General features: G+C 31.2%; 1 protein-coding gene across 1 annotated transcript in view; it reads right to left on the minus strand.

Annotated features, from left to right (window-relative positions):
- Positions 1-16617, minus strand: part of LOC134694544 (UPF0746 protein DDB_G0281095-like) — a 32041-nt gene extending 15424 nt beyond the window's left edge. Inside the window, exon 1 of the mRNA XM_063555557.1 lies at positions 16589-16617. Within this exon, the coding sequence (XP_063411627.1) occupies positions 16589-16617 (29 nt within the window). The remainder of the gene's footprint in view (positions 1-16588) is intronic.
- Between the last annotated feature and the right edge of the window lie 6165 nt (positions 16618-22782).

The raw sequence follows: 22782 nt of genomic DNA on the forward strand, positions 1-22782 counted from the left end.
ATGAATGTATGATTGTCAAAAAACTTGTTTTCAAAAATAAACTTTTATAAGGCAAGTACATATACGTATGAAACAACCTCATTGCAAAGTAAAATTTATCAATAATGAGAAAAATGATGTGAAAAAAAATATCACTTATACACATAATATACTACCTATCTATGTACACGTTGTTTGTGAGGTCTTTGATCTCAAGAACTGGAAACTTACCGACAAACAATACCGTCTTAACATGTCAATTCACAATCAACTGTTTACAAAACATAGAATTTTTGATATTCTAATGCTTTTCTTACTCAGAAATAGATTATACCTTAGCTTTATTCGGCAGAATTTGGGAGTTTTTGGTCCACAATGTTCGTCACCTTCGTTTATTTTGCCACTTTAACTTTTTGAGGTTATAGTGTCACTGACGAGTGACGAGATTTCTTTTTAGACAAAACGCGCAATGGAACAAATTTTCAATCCTGGTATCTATGGTGAGTTTAATTCCAAAGGTATCTGTTAAAATGTTATTTCCTGGAACTAATACTTTACTATAAGTAATATGTATCTTTTTGAATAAAAAATGTATATTCTGCATGATATTTCAATAATCAATTTTGTTTGTTTTAATCCTTTATATAGCAAGGACAACGCATTTTCTTTTAATTTTGATAAATCGTTTAATAATTACCGCGTTCAACCTCCTCATCCATATTATAAGTTATGAACCAGAGTATCTAAATCAAACTAAATATGTGTCCCTGTTCTAGAAATATTTATTTGATTACTACTTAAATAATACAAATTTAAATAAAGGCAACAGCAGTATACCGCTGTTCAAAATTCTTAAATCGATTGAGAAAAAAACCTAATCTTTGTTACAAATAAAAACGGAGAGATAAGAAACGAAGAACGCAAATGAAATATTATTAGTTATATAGTGTGTAAGTGACCTAATACGATATATACAGGGTCAGTAAATTATATATATCATATTAAGTCACTAGCACACCATGTAACGAATTTATCTTACCGACTATCTTTATTTCTTGAATTTTCTGTATTAAAGTATTCAATTTTAAGAACCTTCTTCAATTGGTCTGCACTAAACAACAAATGTAACCTATACATATTTATTATTAACAACCTTCATATCAACAATTTAAAACAAAACTGTTATACTTTTAAATAATCAAACAGTGCCCAAGTCGTAACTCCATAACTTACCGTGTATTGAAATAAGCCCCGCCTCCCCACTAACCTAATATTGAATATACACGGTCTCCACGAGTTCGCTTTTAGCCAATCATATTACTAGAAATGTATAGGAGGTAAGATAAAGAGACTTACATGCATCAGCTGCTCAGTTAGTCAAGTCGATGTGCTTTTGTCCAAATACAGGCAGCTGCAAATAGTGTAGGTAAAGTCAATAAAAATAAAATTAGTTTAAGAAGAATATTCGTCATTTAATGAAATTGGAACCCAAACCATAAACGACTACTTGTTAATAAGCCTCATAAATTATAAAGCATATATATCATTTGTTTTACAGATCTATTGTATTTTTAGCTTTTAAATAACACTGTGTTAGATTATGAAACGTAATAATAAATTTTAATATATTGTTTCACCTTTTAATAAAGATAGATTCTTCTTATGCCCACGAAAACGCAAGAAAAATGAATTATTTCGTGAAACGTACTCAAAAAAATTGTTTTTTGTTGTGTCTATATTTGTAACCTACGGAAGCCCTGGAGTGCCTTGCAAAAAAAAAAGTTGCACGTATTCTTATAGACATGCGCTGTTTTGCTAAAGAGACTACTTTATGGAACGCCGTAGCTGCCGAATACAAACATATGTTTATATAGATCAATGCACATACTTTTCAATGTCTGCACATGTTGTTTTCTATGTATACATATACTTTGCATATATATGAACATAGTTTACTTTATATGCACTTACTTTTTATATATATATGCACATACTTTTCCTACATATGCACATCGTTTACCTTATATGCACATACTTTTCCTACATATGCACATCGTTTACCTTATATGCACATACTTTTCCTACATATGCACATCGTTTACCTTATATGCACATAATTTTCTATATATCTATTTGAACATAGTTAACCTCATATGCATATACTTTTTTTCTATATATGCACATACTTATTCTACATATGAATGTACAAATGTAGCTCTGCATGTGAATACTTTTCGAAGTATATATGAACATAGTTTTTCAACGTGAGAATTACAATATATTATGCTTTTCTGTTGTTTTCAAACTGAACTAAGCCTAAGGGTTCCAATATCATAAAAAGAATGTTAATTAAGAATTTCTTAATGATGTATGTTGTTCAATTAAGCAACTTTTGAAATCATTTTCATATGAATGCAATACTATTTTGGCATGTATGATGGTATGGCGCTGTTGTTTTCATCTATAGTCACTTGTTTAATGCCATAACTTTGTATTTTGTATGATGAGTCGTTTGTATTACATTTTAACACGAGGATTATTATCACTAATTGCGTGTTGAATTCAGTGGTTTTTGTCCCAACAATTCAGTGATAACGGGTCACAAGTTATATTAATGAATTTAGTCTGGTTTCCGCACTCTGTCGTTAATTTGCCTTATCCAAAATTATTGAAATTCACACACAATGTTAATAATCACACAAAATTAGGCCGAGTTAGAATTTGGGCATTAATTTTTTGGACAATTATGCCCCTTTATAACTTGGAAAATTGACAATTTTTAGCGGGGGCATTCGTGTTTTCTGACTTTTTTTTATACAGGTTTTATGTTTTATAAGTAAAAACATTAGTAAGAGCCGAATGCACTTTGTCGGTGTGGGAATAATCTATAAACAAAGGTGAGACAAAGGTATTACTGTCCAGCGATGGCGAAAACTATTTCTATAGAGCTTTATATTCGGTATTAAGATAGAATACCTTGATGCTTCATACTTTGTTTGTAATAGCCTTATTTTTCGAAGTTTCCGTCTGTCATATGTTCTTTGGACTTGACCTATTATAAATGGTACAGCGACTGGTTGAACAAAATTATAGTTTTTTTATCATGTGAATTTCTCCCTTTTTTATGAGTGATCAATGTTAGAATTAAGTTATTATGTACGTTTCTCAGATGTTATAACGCAGTAGGTCAACTATATGTGGCACATTTTCATGATTCATAATTCTTTGGTCAATGTTAATTTTTTTCTATATAGAATGTATAAGAATGGCCCACTGAATTTCTTGATGTCTTTAAAAAGATGCCTATTATCAATGTTAATCACAATCCAAATGTAGATATGTCAAACGTATTTAAAGGGGCCATACTTGCTCGAATTATCCAGGGTTTTTTCATTTGCAGTAATATCAAGCTGGGCCCTTGGGCCATTTTATCAATTTGATAAGTAATTTTATATTATATCTTAAAAAATAATAATAGAATCATGTATTCATTTTCAAGTTGTAAGCTTTTGAAAATTGGGGGTCGGGTGGGAGTAATGTATCTCTCTTGAATTTTTCTCTTTGTATACGAAAGTAATTATATATATATATATATTACATCTTGTGATCAATTTTATTTGGCAAGCGTCAATGGCAGTCAGCAGGGTTTAAGAACATCTGTTGTTCGACCTGTTAGTCAAATGCGTTTTGTTTAAATATACTTTTTCACATTTTTGTTCTTTTGGAAAATGTTGTTTGTGCTGTTTTTAGACCCTTCTACAACGAAATTTGTTTGACATGCACACGTATAAAAATTGTGGTTTTTATCCAACGCAATCATAGGTTTGAACGTAGTTTTCAATTTAGACTCGTTTATATTTTTTGTTTGGGCATGTATCATATTTTCCCTCCGGTTTATATGATCCGTTCATCCTATATTGTCTCTTAAAATTCAAGAGTCAATCTTAAATTGAGAGTAAATTATATGGCCTTCCAAATACCGTTTCGATCCCTAACATCACTGAAGAGACATATATTGTCGAAATCTAGATCTGGTGTACTAAAGAAATATTGACACCGAATGTTTGTGGCACAACATCGTAGCCACAAGTTAACAATTTTTTTTTCTGTGACGTATTAAATTTATATTCAGATCCATTTTGTTACATCTTGTGATCAATTTTATTTGGCAAGCGTCAATGGCAGTCAGCAGGGTTTAAGAACATCAGTTGTTCGACCTGTTAGTCAAATGCGTTTTGTTTAAATATACTTTTTCACATTTTTGGTCTTTTGGAAAATGTTGTTTGTGCTGTTTTTAGACCCTTCTACAACGAAATTTGTTTGACATGCACACGTATAAAAATTGTGGTTTTTATCCAACGCAATCATAGGTTTGAACGTAGTTTTCAATTTAGACTCGTTTATATATATATATATATATATATATATTATACTCAGACGTACTTATGAATATAATTATTTTCTGTGACTGTATCTTACATTAATTTGTAGGATCCTTTACTATAGATAATTTAGCTGATCTGTAACAATAACATCTTCATGCCTTATATATCATGTACTGTAGTACGCCGCTAGATTAAAACTGACGTGGAAAGGTAACATATGGCCACCGAAAGCTCTTTTTTTGAGAGCCCAGGTGGTCGTGTGGTCTAGCGGGACGGCTGCAGTGCAGGCGATTTGGTGTCACGATATCACAGTAGCATGGGTTCGAATCCCGGCGAGGGAAGAACCAAAAATTTGCGAAAGCAAATTTACAGATCTAACATTGTTGGGTTGATGTTTAGACGAGTTATATATATATTATATATATATAACTTCCTTAAAATATTAAAAAAATAAACTGAAATGGTTATGTAACGCCTTTTTGTAATTTTGACAATGCAAATGTTGAAACCAAAATAGCAATACTTTAACATGTAAGTGATGGAAATATTCAAAGTTGATGAACCACGACTGAAAGTACATGGCTGAACAATATCCATGGAAATGTGCCAATATACAACTACATACAAAATACCATAGACTTATCATAAACAAACATAAACTTGTAAACTATGTAAAAGTTTCAATGTCAATGAACTATGATGAGGGGTGGGCTTTATAACCTCCAAAGAAATATGACTTGCAAATGCCAAAATATTTTCAAAGTCAATAGACAATTACTGAGGGGACAGGGACAAATATTATCTATGGAAATGAGATGTTCCAATACTTATACAACTGCATAAAACAAATCATTGAACCACCACTTGTGGTTCAACATAAACTCGACCTAATCACAAACTAATACACTGCGAAGCCAACGCCGACGCCGTAAAAATAAAATGTATACGTATTGAAAAGCTTTAAAAAGGTGTCAAAACAAATATGATATGACGTGCTGCAGTGCTGCATTATGATTTGTCTGATTTACTCTGCATTTCTTGTTTTGCGTCTACATTTTCAGCATTTGGGGATTAAGGTGAGAGTGCAAAAACAAACAAAAAAGAAATGAAATTTTCCTAGTTATAAAGGAGCAGAACTGTAGTACAGCAGGTGACTTTTTGCGTTTTATAGTTTTTTACCTTTGTGTATGACCTATGTCAAATTAAGTAGAGGCAAAGTTGAATTAGAGTGCAGCAAAATAAAATGGAAAGATGGAAGGACAGACGGTAAAACGGACGATTAAGGGTAATACATGTATAATGCCCCATACGCCTATCGGCATGGCATAAAAAAAATCCCCCGTCTTTGGCCCTTTCTATAACACCATAATAATAGAAAACAATTCACATTTTGAGATCTTAGACCATACTGAATACTTTGAAAACACACTAAACTTGGTAAATAAAATGGCAATTTAAATTAAGTTTTATAAGAATGCATTTTTCAACTTTTGACCCGTTAGTGGTAATAATCCATGTGTTAAAATTTAATACAAACAAATCGACTCCTTCAACGTTTTGACATAAAAACCAAGTGACTATAGATGAAGACAACAGCGCCATACCATCATACATACCAAAATAATATTGCATTCATATAAAAATGGTTCCAACAGTTGCTTAATTGAACAACATACATCATTAAGAAATTCTAAATAAACATTCCTTTTATGATAATGGAACCCTTAAGCTTAGTTCAGTTTGAAAAAAAACAACAGATAAGATTAATATGAATTGTAATTCTCACGTTGAAAAACTATTTTCATATATACTGAGAAAAGTATTCACATACAGAACTACATTTGTGCATTCATATGTACAATAAGTCTGTGCATATATAGAAAAAAAGTATATGCATATGAGGTTAACTATGTGCAAATAGATATATAAAACAAATGCGCATATATGTGCATATATAGAAAAGTATGTGCATATAAGGTAAACGATGTACATATGTAGGAAAAGTATGTTCATATAAGGTAAACGATGTGCATATGTAGAAAAAGTATGTGCATATATATATATATAAAAAGTAAGTGCATATAAAGTAAACTATGTTCATATATATGCAAAGTATATGTATACATAGAAAACAACATGTGCAGACATTGAAAAGTATGTGCATTCATGTATATAAACATATGTTTGTATTCGGTAGCTACGGCGTTCCATAAAGAGTCTCTTTAGCAAAACAGCGCATGTCTATAAGAATACGTGCAACTTGTGCGCACAAGTTAATAACTCGTGCGCACAAGTTGTGTAACTCGTGTGCACAAGTTGTGTATCTTGTGCGCACAAAATAGTAACTTGTGCGCGCAAGTTGTGTAACTCGTGCGCACAAATTGTGTATCTTGTGCGCACAAGATAGTAACTTGTGCGCGCAAGATAGTTACTTGTGCGCGCAAGATAGTAACTTGTGCGCGCAAGATAGTAACTTGTGCGCGCAAGTTAGTAACTTGTGCGCACAAGTTGAAATTTTTTTTTTGCATGGCACTCCAGGGCTTCCGTAGGAAAAATTCATATAACATAGAAATAATTAGTAATAACAGACTATTATTTTTTTTGATTTCTTTCTTATTTTTTGATTTCTATTTTATTTTCATATATGATGATACAATGATATAATGCGAATGATATTAATCATACGATATAAACATGAGCTAACAAAATGAGTAATAAATGCTACCATATACAACAGTTTGTACAAGTAATATGTAATTAAAATTCTTAAACTATGAAAGAACCTTTATTATTTATAATTGTACATATTGAAAATTTATAGTGAACCTCGATCAAATGAACACTTTAACACAAACGATTATCGTTATGTAAACGTTAATCAATCAGATCAATATGCATATATTCGATTAAGCGATATTTGTTTTCAACATTTCACCAATTATCTACCATATAAGTGATGATAATATCGACATACAGTTTCTTCTAATCATCTATGCATTATTATTGAAGAATTTTTCACTAATTTTATTTAACTTTCCATGAAGACATTTTGAAATGCTGATAAGCGAATATTCTAAGTTTGGACGTCTTCTGATTGGCTGAGATTGTTTTGTCTATCAGCTCAAAAACCTAATTTTGTCATATGACCGTGACACCACCAACGTCTTTTTTCAAAATTTACTTCTTAAAATAGAGTTTAGAACTAAATTATAAGGAATGATCGTAATATTTTTTCTGTCTTTTCGAAATAACCTAAAAAATATGGTGCACACTTTTAAATAACACGCTACGCGGGTTATTCAGTGTGCACCACATTTTTTATGTTATTTCTTCATAGACAGAAAAAATATTAATTGCCTCTTGAATTTTATTAAACCTAAAATTATGATAAACAAACTTGATTAAAGAGAACAATTTCGTTATTATTTAATCCTTATTTATGATCAATCACCAACATTCGATATCCAGGAGTTATTAAAGATTGAAAAAACTTTCAATAATCTGCAAAATGAAGTTGACCAATGTAAATCGAAAAAAAAATTCACTATGTGCAATCATCTATCATGCACATTGATTGAACACATATAATTTGCTGATTTTATGGTTATAAACTCCTCTTTTGGCAGGTTATGTTAAGGGTAAATAATGCGAAGGAGGTGACACATGCATTTGAAATATGCAGGCCTAGAATTGCGGAAATACTGTTTTGTTCTGCTGTATGGGACACTTGTAAACCAATTTTAATCTTAAGTGGCAATTTGTGTTTTTAATATTACATAAACAGTCGGAGCCTAAAACTTAAAAAAGAGGAAGAAGAAAAAGAGAAGCGAAGGATACCTAAGGAACATTCAAACTCATAAGCCGAAAATAAACTGACAACGCCATGGCTAAAAGAGACACAAACAAACAACAATGCACAAAACACTACATTTCTGAATTTACAGTATCCAATACAGTGACGAAAACTTCATTTTCCTCATTTTTGGATAAAATTCCAAAGGAACATACAACACACCTATGATTATCCAAGATTGTTAAACAGTTTGAGTCAATTCGATTCAAATGTATAAAACAGTCAGTGCCCCTTTAATGTATGTGCTAATAATGGTCATCTCTATCGCATATGGTCATCTCTATCGCATATGGTCATCTCTATCGCATATGGTCATCTCTATCGCATATGGTCATCTCTATCGCATATGGTCATCTCTATCACATATGGTCATCTCTATCGCATATGGTCATCTCTATCACATATGGTCATCTCTATCGCATATGGTCATCTAGTTTGATTTCAGTGATGATATTCAAGAAAAATATTCAACTGCATACTGCAGAATTAATGTATTTATGTTTTTTCTTGAAATTTTGCAATGGTAAAGAAAAGGATATTATATTTACTAAAAGTTTGAAATTCATGTTGTGTTCCTGTTTTCTTCGTTTGCATAAATGTATTTTCGTATGTGACATCCAAAGAGATTATAAAAAAAATAACGAATGAAGATCAGAAATATTAGAAAGCAACATCGTTATTTCACCATTGTATTTTTTAAATTTTTTTCGTTTGCGAAGGCCTCGATGGCCGAGTTGTCTACGTAGTTAATCTGTAGTGATCAAGGTTGCGGCAACTTGTGTTTAACTACATTGTTGATTGACTAGTATTTCTAGTGTTGACCCCGAAAGTTGTTCTTTCCTGGTAATCCTGTTTCCTCCACCACAACAAACTAGCTGCCATGCAATAGTTAAAAGTGCCGAAAGTGGCGTTAAATGCATTAAGAATTTCATGGTTTACGATTAATTGCTAAGAAATTAGCTAATTGGAAGGTCATTCCGACATTTTATTTCAACAAATTTGGTAAAAACACCCTTCTATTTAATATGATGCCAGGCAACATAAACTCACACCCTAATTTAAGTTATACACTACCCTCATTTTACTTGAACATATTAAGGAGCTGGTACAAAGCAAATAATACACCAACAAGTATCATACCGATCACAAACTTTAAAAATATCAGGCAGCAAATACTGTGGGGTAACAAAAATATAAAATTTAAAGAAAAATGTTTTGTTTACCTTAATTGGAGAATAGATGGTATTATTTTCATCAACGATATCATTGATCATAAAGGGCATATTTCACAAAAAGTTATGTTAGAGAATTTAACCTCAAAACTTTATTGGATCTCATAACTTACAAAATTGAAAAACTCTATTCCAAAACAATGGCTTAATATATTAAAATCTGACAATCTTTGAAAACTTTTGTAAAAACAAATTTAGACTTGTCCTTGACTGTTTAAAAAACCCAGAACTAATTGAAAATATGTCATCTAAAGAGATATATAACCATTTAAATAACAAGAATGATGAGAGACCTATGGGATTCTATAAATGGAAAAAACATCTTCAAACTAGAATCAATCACTCCAATAAGTAACATGCTACAATTTACTTTTTCATATTTAATAAATAACAAATATATTTGTTAAAATTTAAATTACCCCAATATGTCCTCCCATGTAAACAATTACTACAACAATGGAACATACAAGATACAAGTATATATGACGCCTCAGTAATTTTACTGAAGACTACGAACACTTTTATCTTAAATGTCAATACTTTCATGAGTTTTGGAAGAAAGTATATGTACTTGTAAGCTAAGCCAAAATCGGGTCACATATATTTAATATAAAGACTTTAGTACTGGGCTATAAAATATATGACCCTATGCATCATGATATAAATCTCTTCTTAACTATCTTAATCTAATCATAAAAGCATTCATATATCAAATTATAAACAAAAAGTTAAAGATGCTTATGCAGTTTTCAGAAATTAATTTTTGAACACATTCGTAATTAACAAATTTATTAATGCTAAAAACAGCAAATTTTTAAATGATATAAAAAGATACATATGATCATGAATAGGTAGAAAAAAATACTTTCATGTATAGGAAAAAAATGTAAAATTTCATCATTTATCTGAAACTCATATATGCATAATTTATCAAATCAAAGTTCAATTAGAATGTCGAGACTAACCACTTACAATATTTAACTAAAGTTTAAGCTGTTTGTAAGAACAGTCAATAAAACGCATACATTCATCAAGACAACCAGTTTTAACGGTATTTTACAAAAGGTTAAGGTCAATGATCACAAAGTTCTAATCTTTAGAAACAAAACCGGACAAAACTGCACACTTTTCGTAATCATGTGACTATATATTTTCCCAAAAATGTTTGTATTAACTATGAGTTGTAGAACTAACTAACTACTTATGAATATGAATTTAATGAATAAATTACCATTAAATTATCTTTGAAATAAGGAATGAATGAGACAAAATGACAACAAATGTAAAATATATCGAAGAAACACCTTTTAAAAAAGATTCGTCCTAATTGATGAAAATATAGTAGGAACATTAAAGAGCAGACCATATGTAATAGTATAAACTAGACGGCGCAAAGGAACCCATTATGATTTACAGTAAAAAAAGCCTGTCCATTGTGCAAATCATTAGGCACAGGAAACGTGCACACCAAAGTGTCTATATGCATTTTCTGCCGAATGTTTGCTGCCCTATTAACGCATCTTCTTTACATTTATTAGTTTATTTAAGTTTCACGAAGATGTTTTGACACATGTAAACAAACTGATTCTTGATTCTATTCGTAGAAGATTACATCTTATTATAATTAACAAATATATTATGGTAATTAGTTATCAAAAGTACCAGGATTATAATTTCATACGCCAGACGCGCGTTTCGTCTACATAAGACTCATCAGTGACGCTCAGATCAAAATATTTCAAAAAGCCAAATAAATACAAAGTTGAAGAGCATTGAAATACTCAATCAATATTGATAGACATTTCCAAAATATTAAGAATTCTTGACCCCACGAAAACATTATACTTTCGATATTTTGAGTCCTAAATGCTTTTGAATTTCGTTCTTCATTTGGATTGGTTATATCTATTCGAGGGTCACTTTTGTCGCCGAAACGTGCGTCTCACGTACACATTTTAAAGCCTGGTATCTATGATGCGTTTAGTACTTTTTAATGAGTTATCCAATGTAAAATTGAGAACTTAATGTCCATCCTTAATAACAACATATTGATACCAATAATCTATAACTATATCAGAAATAATTAGATAAATAGTTTACAATCTAGATTGTCTAAAGTGGTCGTCATCATATGACATTCAACAATAAACAACTGGTTTTATAATTTGCAATATCTACATTGCCACTTGTCTATACAAAAAGTGACTACAGATTTCGAAGATTTTCAATTAAGAACACACTTCCTAAAGTGACAAAATCACAAAATATATTTTTATATACTCCTCGTCCTTTGTTCAATTTACGTCATATATAACATTAAATTAAATGCTTTGGCATTTAAGAATTGTTAATAACTAAATCAGTTTCTATAAATGCTTTTACATGCTAAGGGAACATTGCTTATAGTTTTGGGCCGACTTTTTACATCCTATAATCATGTATCGATGTCTCTGCACATTTTCATTTTTAAAACACAACCGAATAATTTATATATATCAGAAGGTACAATAAACTCATCATAGATACCAGGACTAAAGTTTGTATATACGCCAGACGCGCGTTTCGTCTACAAAAGACTCATCAGTGACGCTCGAATCCAAAAAAGTTAAATAGGCCAAATAAAGTACGAAGTTGAAGAGCATTGAGGACCATAATTCCTAAACGTTTTGCCAAATACAGCTAAGGTAATCTTTGCCTGAGGTAGAAAAGCCTTAGTATTTCAAAAAAAAAATCAACATTTGGTAAACAGTTAATTTATAAATAGAACCATATCAATAAAGTCTACATAATATAGTCATTTCGATATTTGATAATGTAGCTACAAAAAATTGTTAACAAACGATATCATTTAGCCACTAAATAATGTTTGTGATCTGCACCACAATTAAACAAGGCATGGATCTTTATCACTGACATGTTATGTTCAAGTAACTCAGTAAAGAAAGTCTAAAGAGTTATTACAAAATTCTGTACCTTCACATTAAGCTGGAATAAAAACAATTGACATGGTCATTTCTGAAATTAACTGTTGACAAAATGTTAAAACCATTTAAAACAATAAGAGTCTCTTTTTCAGAGACAGAGACGTTATCTAGATTCGGTAAAATAAGATTGATTTTGTTTTTTGGTGTTTTATTCGATGCCACTAGTACTGCTGGTGGCCGTTTCGTCCCATAGGGTATCACCAGCCCAGTAGCTAGCACTTCGGTGTTGATATGAATATCAATTGTGTTGTCATTTTTATAAATTTCCTGTTTACAAAACTTTGATTTTTTTCGAAAAACTAAGGATTTTCTTGTCCCAGGAATAGATTACCTGCTGATTATTATGTATACGAAATGCGCCACCTTCGTTCTGAAATTTGAAGTCGTGTTTCTTTGATGGTTATAATAAATATGTTCTTATTCGAGAAAATACGCTATGTATGAACAATATCTTGATTAAAATGCATAATATATTCCAGATGGTATATTTTTCATTTTCTTATATAGCATGTATATACAACCAACATATACGCCAACAATACTTATACGAGGAACTATATCTAACTTTTTATAATTATTCTCGACGAATGGTCAGATAAATGATTCCATTGAAAATTCCTCCAAAACAGGTAGCATAAGTGTTGATTTCATACATTGCCCTTGATGGTTCGTCGATAAATACCCATAATCCATGAATGGCTGGTGTTAAAAACATCAAAATCATTACTAGAACGAAGAAAGAGATATTTCGATTTGCGACAACTAGTTGTTTTGATGCCATGCTTTGGTTTCCGAGGGTATTCTTTATCTGTTTTATTTCTACATAAAGTTTGCACCATATTAGGAAGTACAAAATAGATAGTATCGTGATCATGCTCCGGAAGTGTAAGCAGATCCTGCTCCACATGTGGCACCCGTCGTGTTGCTCATGTTAGTACAAACCCAGTAATAGGTGTAGTTCGGTAGGTCACATTCGAAAAAAGGGGACAGGATTATAGTTACGACATAAGAACATATCCGCTATCATCTGTGAAACAGATATTCCGTAACGGTCAACCAACTCGTGATCGCGTCCGTAAAATTTACGAAGGGATGATTTCAACTTCACCACTTGGAACTCTTGGTTAAATAGTTTCTTTGTGAGCAGCAATTCTTTATCAAGGAAATCATGATAGGAAATACAAGCCCTTGATTATCGTATGAACTGGGAGATATATACTCCGTATGCAGGCGCTGCTGGAATGTTGCTACTTTAAAAAAGAAAGTGTACATTTGGTAAGATGAAATCGTCTCTTTTGTCCTTTGACCGTTGACCCCAAGCATCTGTCCGATTTTTATAAATATTTACATTTCTTCTGCTAGCATTTCAATTAACAATAAACATATAGTTGATTATTTACTTATATGACTACAGCAGCAAATGTCATGCACAAAATGAGTCGAAAGGATGAAAACAACTAACGTATTTGTAAAGGGTATTATGATTTATGTACAGATCTTGTTTCTCAGAGGATACCATGAGAAACTTTACCAATTTGTTATTATGTTAACTTCCATGTACTATTTGAAAAACTGATTTTAACAAAGTGCAGTGTCCAGTTTTATAAGTATATAAAAGTGTTACTACGGCTACCATTGGTGGCTACCATTGGTGGATACTAACGGCGGGTTGTGAGTCCGGGGTGAAGGATTACCTCCTTTTTTTCCCATTTTTTATTCAGATATCCTTAGGAAAAATAGCTTAAATCCAACTTTCCACATGAAAGCCTCTAACATCAATATTGGAGACTTTCTAGAAATGAGGCAGATATAAAAATATTAAGCGTTACGAATCCATGACGCATAACGTCCAGTTGCATATATTTCATGCATGTTCAGGACGAGAACAATAAAAAAACAAAAGTTAGATCCTGTAATAAGGATAAATCTTGATGAAAAGGAGGAGGAGCATTTGGACAGTCGCTGGGAAAATGAGAGTAAGTTAGATGAGGACATTTCAATGAGCGTGAAAGTATAGAGGCCTTTAATTTAACGTCCCAATTCTTACGGTACGTGACTGCGTATTTATACATCCCACACCACCAAACGGACTCCCCACTTTGGTAAGAGTTTTATGGCCTGTCAGAATGAGATTCAATGCGCACTCACTTTTTTCGTACATTCAGTTCAAAATATGGACTCAAGATATGAACGATTCCATTAAATTTCATGATTCAATTTTATTTAATAAGATGTGCTGAAAAAGAGTCAGATGAATTTGAAAACTAATCGTTAGCACTTTCATAATAGCATGTATAAATAAAATGTAAAATGTTGGTATTTTCAACTGAAAAGGGTACTGCAAGACTTCCCTATATATATGAGACATCTTGGCCATTTTCAAAGAGTCTTCAACAATACTTACATTCAGAGTATGATAACAGTAAGAATGGAAATGGGGAATATGTCAAAGAGACAACAACCCAACCAAAGAGCAGACAACAGCCGGAGGCCACCAATGGGTCTTCAATGCAGCGAGAAAATCCCGCATCTGGAGGTGGTTCTCAGATGGCCCATAACTAAAATGTGTACTAGTTCAGTGATAATGGACGTAACACTAAACTCCAAAACATATCAATGGACTAAAATTTAAAAAAACCATACAAGACTAACAAAGTTCAGAGGCTCCTGACTTGGGACAGGCGCAAAAATGCGGCGGGGCAAACATGTTTTCAGATATATCAACCCTCCCCTATACCTCTAGCCAATCTAGAATAAAGAAACACATAGCAATACGCACAGTAAAACTCAGTTCAAGAGAAATCCGAGTCCGATGTCAGAATAGGTAACAAAAGAAACTAAGCAAAATGACAATAATACATAAATGAACAAAGAACTACTAGCAGTTACTGAAATGCCAGCTTAAGACCTCAATTGAACTGATTGAAAGATTATGTCTTCATTATATAAAAATCAAGTTTAATCCCTTCCGTAAGGGGTTTAGTATCATACAATCATAAAAGATATGAAAAGAAGATAACCCGTATCATGCCAATAACTGTTTTTAGATTGATGTGTTTAATTTTTAAGGTTTGGTTAGCTTTTGAAGTGAATGCCGACATTTTTGTGCTTTGTAAAGAATATAACCATAAAATGTTTGTTATGATATTGTAATTATTATGTTTATTTATGTTTGCCTAATTTGTGTTGTATGGCCTGATAGTTGTTTACCAAATAATCTTATAACTGTGCAGTTTAAAAATCACTGGAACAATCACAGAATGATTGGAACTTTCTAGAAGGATCCTTATAAAAGATGCGTAATTTAAACTTCTACGTTATTCCAGAAACTTCCGTTGTAACTTTCCAGGATTTTCCACAATGTTCCATTATATAGGGTTCTAGAATTTTCCATGACAACACTATATATACAGACATTAAAGTTAAACTCTCATAATTAAACTTTGATATAGACATTGATAGACATTAGTATTCACAGCATTTGGATTGACACTTTTATTCTACAAACAACATCATACTGGATTGTGACATTAGTAGTGAACGTAATATTCAAATTGGATTCCGAAAGATTTCCGCATACAGATAAAGATAACAGATTGGACTCATATTTTGACAGTTAAGTTAACAGTAATATTTGTGTAATACTTTTTGTAAACTTTTGTATATTAAATATTGTTAAATTTTACTATTGATTTGTGTCTTTTGTTGGCTACAATTTAAAGGCGATTTCTGGCCGTAACATGTTTGGTGTGAAATACCCGAACGTATAAGATGTCTGCATGTTAATTTATATTTATGAATGATGTCCTTGTACCGATGATAACATTTAGGAAATGTTTTGACTAGTTGTGATATCGAAAACCCTGGTGTAATAATTTTTCAGTAATACAGAGATATCTTCTTGTGTGCTCTTTGAAGTTAAAACCACAGCTTTAATGCTTTTTTTTTAACAAGTCACATAATTATGGGTGTAAACCGTAGATTGTTACAAATATCCATATTTACCACAAAAAACGAACAAGAAAAGCAGAAACGCTCTAGTTTGAACAACCGGGGCATCGATTAAAAGTTGACGTAAGCTTGCTGCATATTATATTATTAATGAATCCGGTATCCTGTACAGCTAATTTGAAGTAATCGCAACAAGAGTCTTACTTCCGGAATGTAGCAGTACAGTTGGCCATATTTCTAAACCTAGGTCAACAATTTTGTTCGAAAAAAAAAGGAATAGTAGAGCCATGCATATTCCATTTTGGAAACAAAATGCTTAAGTCTAGTTGCATAACACCTTGGTTAAAAGACAACTAGTTTCAATACAACTCTGACTTTTTCATTTGTAGATGTAATTTGGAAAAAACTTTAAGATGTTCATGAATATATATTTAAAAAAAATAAAAGCATCTTTTTGCACACTGTATACATGGAACACTATAACATGTGTTAAGCTTAATTTGTTAAGCAAGTTTGCAATTAAGTATTGTTCCAATTAGTGAGGGTTTCAGTGTTTATGATTGTAACCATTTATGTTATACCGATTTTGATGAAAGCGCGCTTTATACAGGATGTGCCACATGACACAATGCAATTTAATTTTAAATGCAATCTTATTTAAAAAGAAATCTACGCTCTTGCACATTTTTTATGCCTGGTCGCTAAAAAATATAAAAAAAGGGGCATGCAAGTGCAGAGATTTTATTTTCATTAGATTAAAATAAAATGCTGATAGTAAATTATTTGTTACCTTGAATTCAATAATGAATAAGGAAAATTAATAACAACATTTATGTGAATCCATACTTCTTTTCAGATAAGACTTACAAATTTATCAAAATGATGTCCGATTAAAGATTAAAGAGTTTTGTTTGGTTCTGTTCTGTTTTGTTTATTTTCAATTTGAATTCTCATTTGACAATTTTTTTTTGGCTATGTCTCTTTATTTTTTTAAAGCCTTTTTTATTTTTTTATTGGAGGGGGAGGGGGAGGGAGGCGGGGGAATATGATATTCGTTTTCAATATTTTCTAGTGTTGTCATTCATTTTTTATAAAGCTTTTGTGTTGGTCTTTGGGAGGGTAAATATGATATTCACTTTCAATTCTTTTTACACAACTTGCATACTTTTATTTTTTAAAGCTACAACTTTCCTTGCATGACATGTTTAGTTGGATTTTCAATTATACTAATTGCATTGTATTTCTTTTATATTTTTCTTTAGAGATATGTATTACACGATTGAGTAAATACATGCATTATTCAAACTTTACTTTTACTTTTCCGTCACATGTTTCATAAAGTACCATTAACTCATGTGTACAGAATATCCTGTACAGTGCCTAAAACTATTTTATAAACAAAGGGAATTAACGCTGTCCAGGTACTTCAAATGATAATATTTCATGAACGTTTTTGAGCGAGTCGTTGTCGTATTCATGCAACTAAATATAAATTCGAAATTATTATCTGATTAAATGACAACAAAAGATCGTTATTATAAATAATGCGACAAGTACCTTCTTCAATGAAAATTTTCAACAATTATGCATGTACTAACATTACAACTATATTTGCAGTTTCCCAACTGCACAATGTGGTGAACAGGGAATCACGTTTTACGTAACGGCGCTTTTGGGGCTCTTTTGGTGCAGAACCATCCCGACTTTGACGCATTGGCGTCTTTCCAATACTTAACACATTTAAAAAACTGGACAGAGTTGTAAAGATTACATGTCGTAGATTCCCATGAGCGATCGATCCTTGAAAACAATTTAAAATGCGGTGAAAAACTAAAAATTATGTTCACTTCCTTGTAAATTAGGTGCCTCATTATCAAAATTGGATTGAGATACATATAAAATTTCATTGTTCTAAACTTCTGGATACTGCATGCAACATTTTGATGTTTGTTCACATTTCTATAAACAGCGCGAGGTCCCTACAGGATATTTTATGGTTGCATATAATAGTGACAAATAAACTTACTATGAACCATTATGACCCATTCCTCATTTCAAACTTGCTGTTACCAATACAATAGCTGGGTATACAAACATGAATGAAAACATCTTCCAATCGTACTTCCCTAAATCCAATTCTATTTGTTTTCGAATATAGAAGCAAGCTGTAGCTGCCGCAATTATGCCCAAGTTGCTCTGAGTATATGCGAACTCCAGTAAAAAAAACGCATAAATTGAACAAACAGCGGGCGGAAGTTGATACTGAAAACCTGATGCCGAAACATGAATGTTAAATATGAGTTGCACTCCGTAAAACAATATATCGCAGGTTGATGTCATAACAACAACGCTGAGCCCTTTTCCATTTGAAAAATGTTTTCCCGTTTTTCTTAAATGCGAAAATGATTACTAGCACACATACTGAAATGCTAGCTGTCGCAAGAACAAGTGAAACATATTCATACGGTTGCAAAACCTTTGCTTGAGCATGGAATTGTGTGTCATTTGTTGAATTAATGTTAAGAAATTCCACTTTTGTTGCATTTTCATATGAAGATGAATTTGTATAGTTATGACTACTACTCAAGCTATTTTCGTTACTATTAAACATTGTTATCACACAATGTGACGCATCTGTTCCCAGTAAATAATCTTGTTTATAACTTTTGCATTTGAAGAAAAAAAGGAAACGCAATAATACAAGCATGCAGTATCGCCGAAAAAATGCTCTAATGTTAGTCGTATGCATATTACAGTCAAACTTGAGTAAACCGGACCCTGAATAAACCGGTTTCCTGACCATAACGGCCGAAAATTAAAGTCCCGTTTTTTTCCTTTCAAAGTCTTTGTTAAAATATCCTTTGTAAACCGGACCCTGCGTATTCCGAATTCCGGTCTTACAATGTATCATGCAGTCCCAATACTCTTAATAACATCAATCAACCAGTTTTTCTAATTAATTCTAAATGATCGATATGCAATCAAAACATATTTGTTTATACAATATGGCTTTTCAGGATAATCAATTAGCCAGGTGTTGAACTGTGAACTTACAATCGGAGAGTAGTGATCTGTATTATTTATTAAAACACTATAAGCGTGTTAATTAATATAAAAGACACGTCGAATATATCTCGGGTTGAATACATAGATATTATAATAAAAATCAATAAAACTAAATTCAACAAATAGATATAAAGTTATATTTGCAGATTGGTTTATCTGTAATAAGCCTCCGCAATGACGTCTTTAGTGGTCCAGTTAGGTAAAAAGTATTAAAAGTGAAGACAAGGTACACAAACAGTCTTTTACAGACATTCTTAGCACCGCCATATTTTATATGTGCCTTTCCAAAATCAGGAGCCTGTTATTTATTGGTTATCTTCTGTTCATGTCTGGCGTATTAGTTGTTCGTAAACAGTTTTATTACAAATTAAGCAGTTAATATTTTTCATTTATTTATGTCCTGGCATTTTATAGCCGACTATACATTTGGTTATAGTGAACATCATCCGTGCCTTTAGTGACATCGTCACTACCTATCAATTTTGAGAGAGCGGTTGAAACAAAATGATGTTATATTGCAAGAATATTTTGACAAGTAAAATTCTAATAATTGATTATCAGGACTGGTTCATTAAAGAATTGTGATAAATCACCCACTGAACAAATATTATTTTTGGTTTAACCTGCATAATGACAACCACGAAGATGCTTGGTAATTTCTAATAGTGCAGATATACAAACATGACACTGTAACTGATAAATGACGTCAAAATGGCGCCTATATTTAAAGGACAAAATTCGAAAGTGGTCTGTTGCTAGATGTTCATAATTTTTAACAATTTCTAAATATCCATGATGAATATTATACTAGTTAAAACACAGTCATACCTGAAAAAAAAAACTTTACATATAAGGAAGTATATTTACATTAGCAAACAAATGTATTGAATATGTAACACACCAATGAAGATCCATTTAGGGGGTGATTTAAATTGTAGACTTTTGTACAGAATATTCTTAATTTTAATTTTAACATGAAATTCATAACGATAATAAAAAAAAAATTAAAATCAACATAATACTGAATTAAAAAAATTGAAAAAATAAAATGTTCCGATATTCAAAAATTTCTTAGCAAATGTTTAGACATGAGTGTAATGAGACAAAATATTATTTTCTTGATTATTACTAATAACATGCTAGTAGCAAGAGTCCATTTTAAAGTCAAGGTGATTAATCTAAGATAAGATAATTAGTTATGTAAATTGTTAATTTTAGGATAAAATTACATAAAACTGAAAATATATATTTCATTCTGTGTTAATTATTTCAGATTATACTTCTTTAAACAACATTCCTTTCAGATTTTTATCTTTTACTCAAAATATATATGCATAAACCTGTTTTAATTAATTTTTTTTTTTTGATAATTATATGAATCTAACGTTCAAACTATAGTAATATGTACAAAGCATGTGTTACGTGTCTCATTAGTAAAATTTATGACTGGGTAATGATTTTTTTTTATCAAATACTGTGATATGAAAATATTATGCCAATCAATATGTGACACTATAATAAAATATTTATTTATTTATTATTAATATCTATTTTGTTTATGTTGATCTGCTTACCCTTCTAGAGCATATGCTATGATGTTTTCAGTTAATGTTTTACTAAATTAATGATTTTCATTGCCCATAGAATCGTTCCCCTTTCTTCGTGCTTTTAAAGTAGTGACTAGCAGTTTTATAATGTGATACGTACATATTACTTTTGTCTTTACAAACAGCTCGAAGTTCAATCACAATTTACTAAATGATTATCATGATTGGGTTTCGTAATTGAGTATCTTTTGTTTCAGATAAAAATGGTCTTATTGTAAATCAATATTTTAAAAACATAGCAAAGTAATAATCAAAAGACCGTATACAATTATTTCCGTACTAAAATTTACAAACAGTTCTGAATTCAAACCAACTGGTTCCAAGAATTGAAAACAAAACTCATCAAAGCTTATAATTTGGTTTGCCAGACACGCTTATCATCAACATAAGATTCATAATAACAAAACAATATAAACACGGATTAATTCAAGGACAAATATTTGCTGATAGACACATACAGTACAGGTCTTTATTATGAGATTGCCTTTTGATACACAAGATCTAATAAACACACAAATGCCAGCAAGGTAAAACCAATATAAACATGAGAATACTTTAACCAATGGGTGTAAAGTTTATAAAATTTATCGACATTCCAGGTTATTTCAAAGAAGTGAAAGTTCCTTACAAACTGACAACATTAAGCGTTAGAATTAATGAAATACCAGTAAAGGGTTAAACTTCAGCTGAAATTTGAATAGATGAACATCGTTATGGATGAAAGTTACTTAAAAACTAACAAAATTAAGAATAAGAATTAATCAAATACCAGTTAAGTGTCAAGGGTTAAACTTCAGTTGAAGTTTGAATGGATGAACGTCGGAAGAAAAGTCACAATGTGAAATAAAATATATTAGAAATTTATTTATTCTAGCCTAGAGAGACGATGGATGAAAGGTACGGTAAATATTTATATTAAGGGGCAATTCGTTATCACGTGATATATGTTTTTAAATACAAATTCATTTTCCTGGCATGGTACCGTTTTTCTCACTTGTCAGAATTACGTTAACCTGATACACGAGATACATATTATTTTAAAATCTCATTCTATAATACAACAAATATATCTTATTAAAAACAACACAGATGGTTCTAGCCCATTTTATCAAAAACATTATAGAATGGTAGAGGGGGTATACCGGTATTTAAAATGTGCATGTAGATTTACGCTCTTGATAGACAATGATAGACATTTCTCTAAATAAGTGGCAATTTAACTCTTTCCGAATCTGTTGTATAAAAAATATGATCAATATGTGGTTGCGCGAAATTCTCATAAGAAGATACGGGTAATAACCTTTATTAACTCACTGAATGGATAAACATGTGCTAGCAGCTGATAATGAAATTGACCTGTTCCAATGTGGAAAGCGCTCGAAGGGATTTTTGTTTTTTCAAAAATGAAAATTTATTGATAATAACTAGTGAAACAGATTCTTACATAGTTACTTGTGTATTATCGGATTTATTCAATTTCGATAGTTCAGTCTCGGACTTAAAAAAAAATGTCCATTTATAAGATTTTATTTTGTATATAAAGAACTAAAATAATAAAAAAAAAATGATTATGAATTGATATAATATAAAAAGAAAATTTATTACTTATTGTCTTGTATTTCTTCAGCTATTTATCAACATCAAATAGTTGTCTCTATCTAGTGTGCCGCCATAGTCAGCGATTATTATTGATCCGATTGTGAAGAAAATTAGTCCAAAAGAGGG

This window comes from Mytilus trossulus, chromosome 13, assembly GCF_036588685.1.
Source record: "Mytilus trossulus isolate FHL-02 chromosome 13, PNRI_Mtr1.1.1.hap1, whole genome shotgun sequence".
NCBI classification, from domain to species: domain Eukaryota; kingdom Metazoa; phylum Mollusca; class Bivalvia; order Mytilida; family Mytilidae; genus Mytilus; species Mytilus trossulus.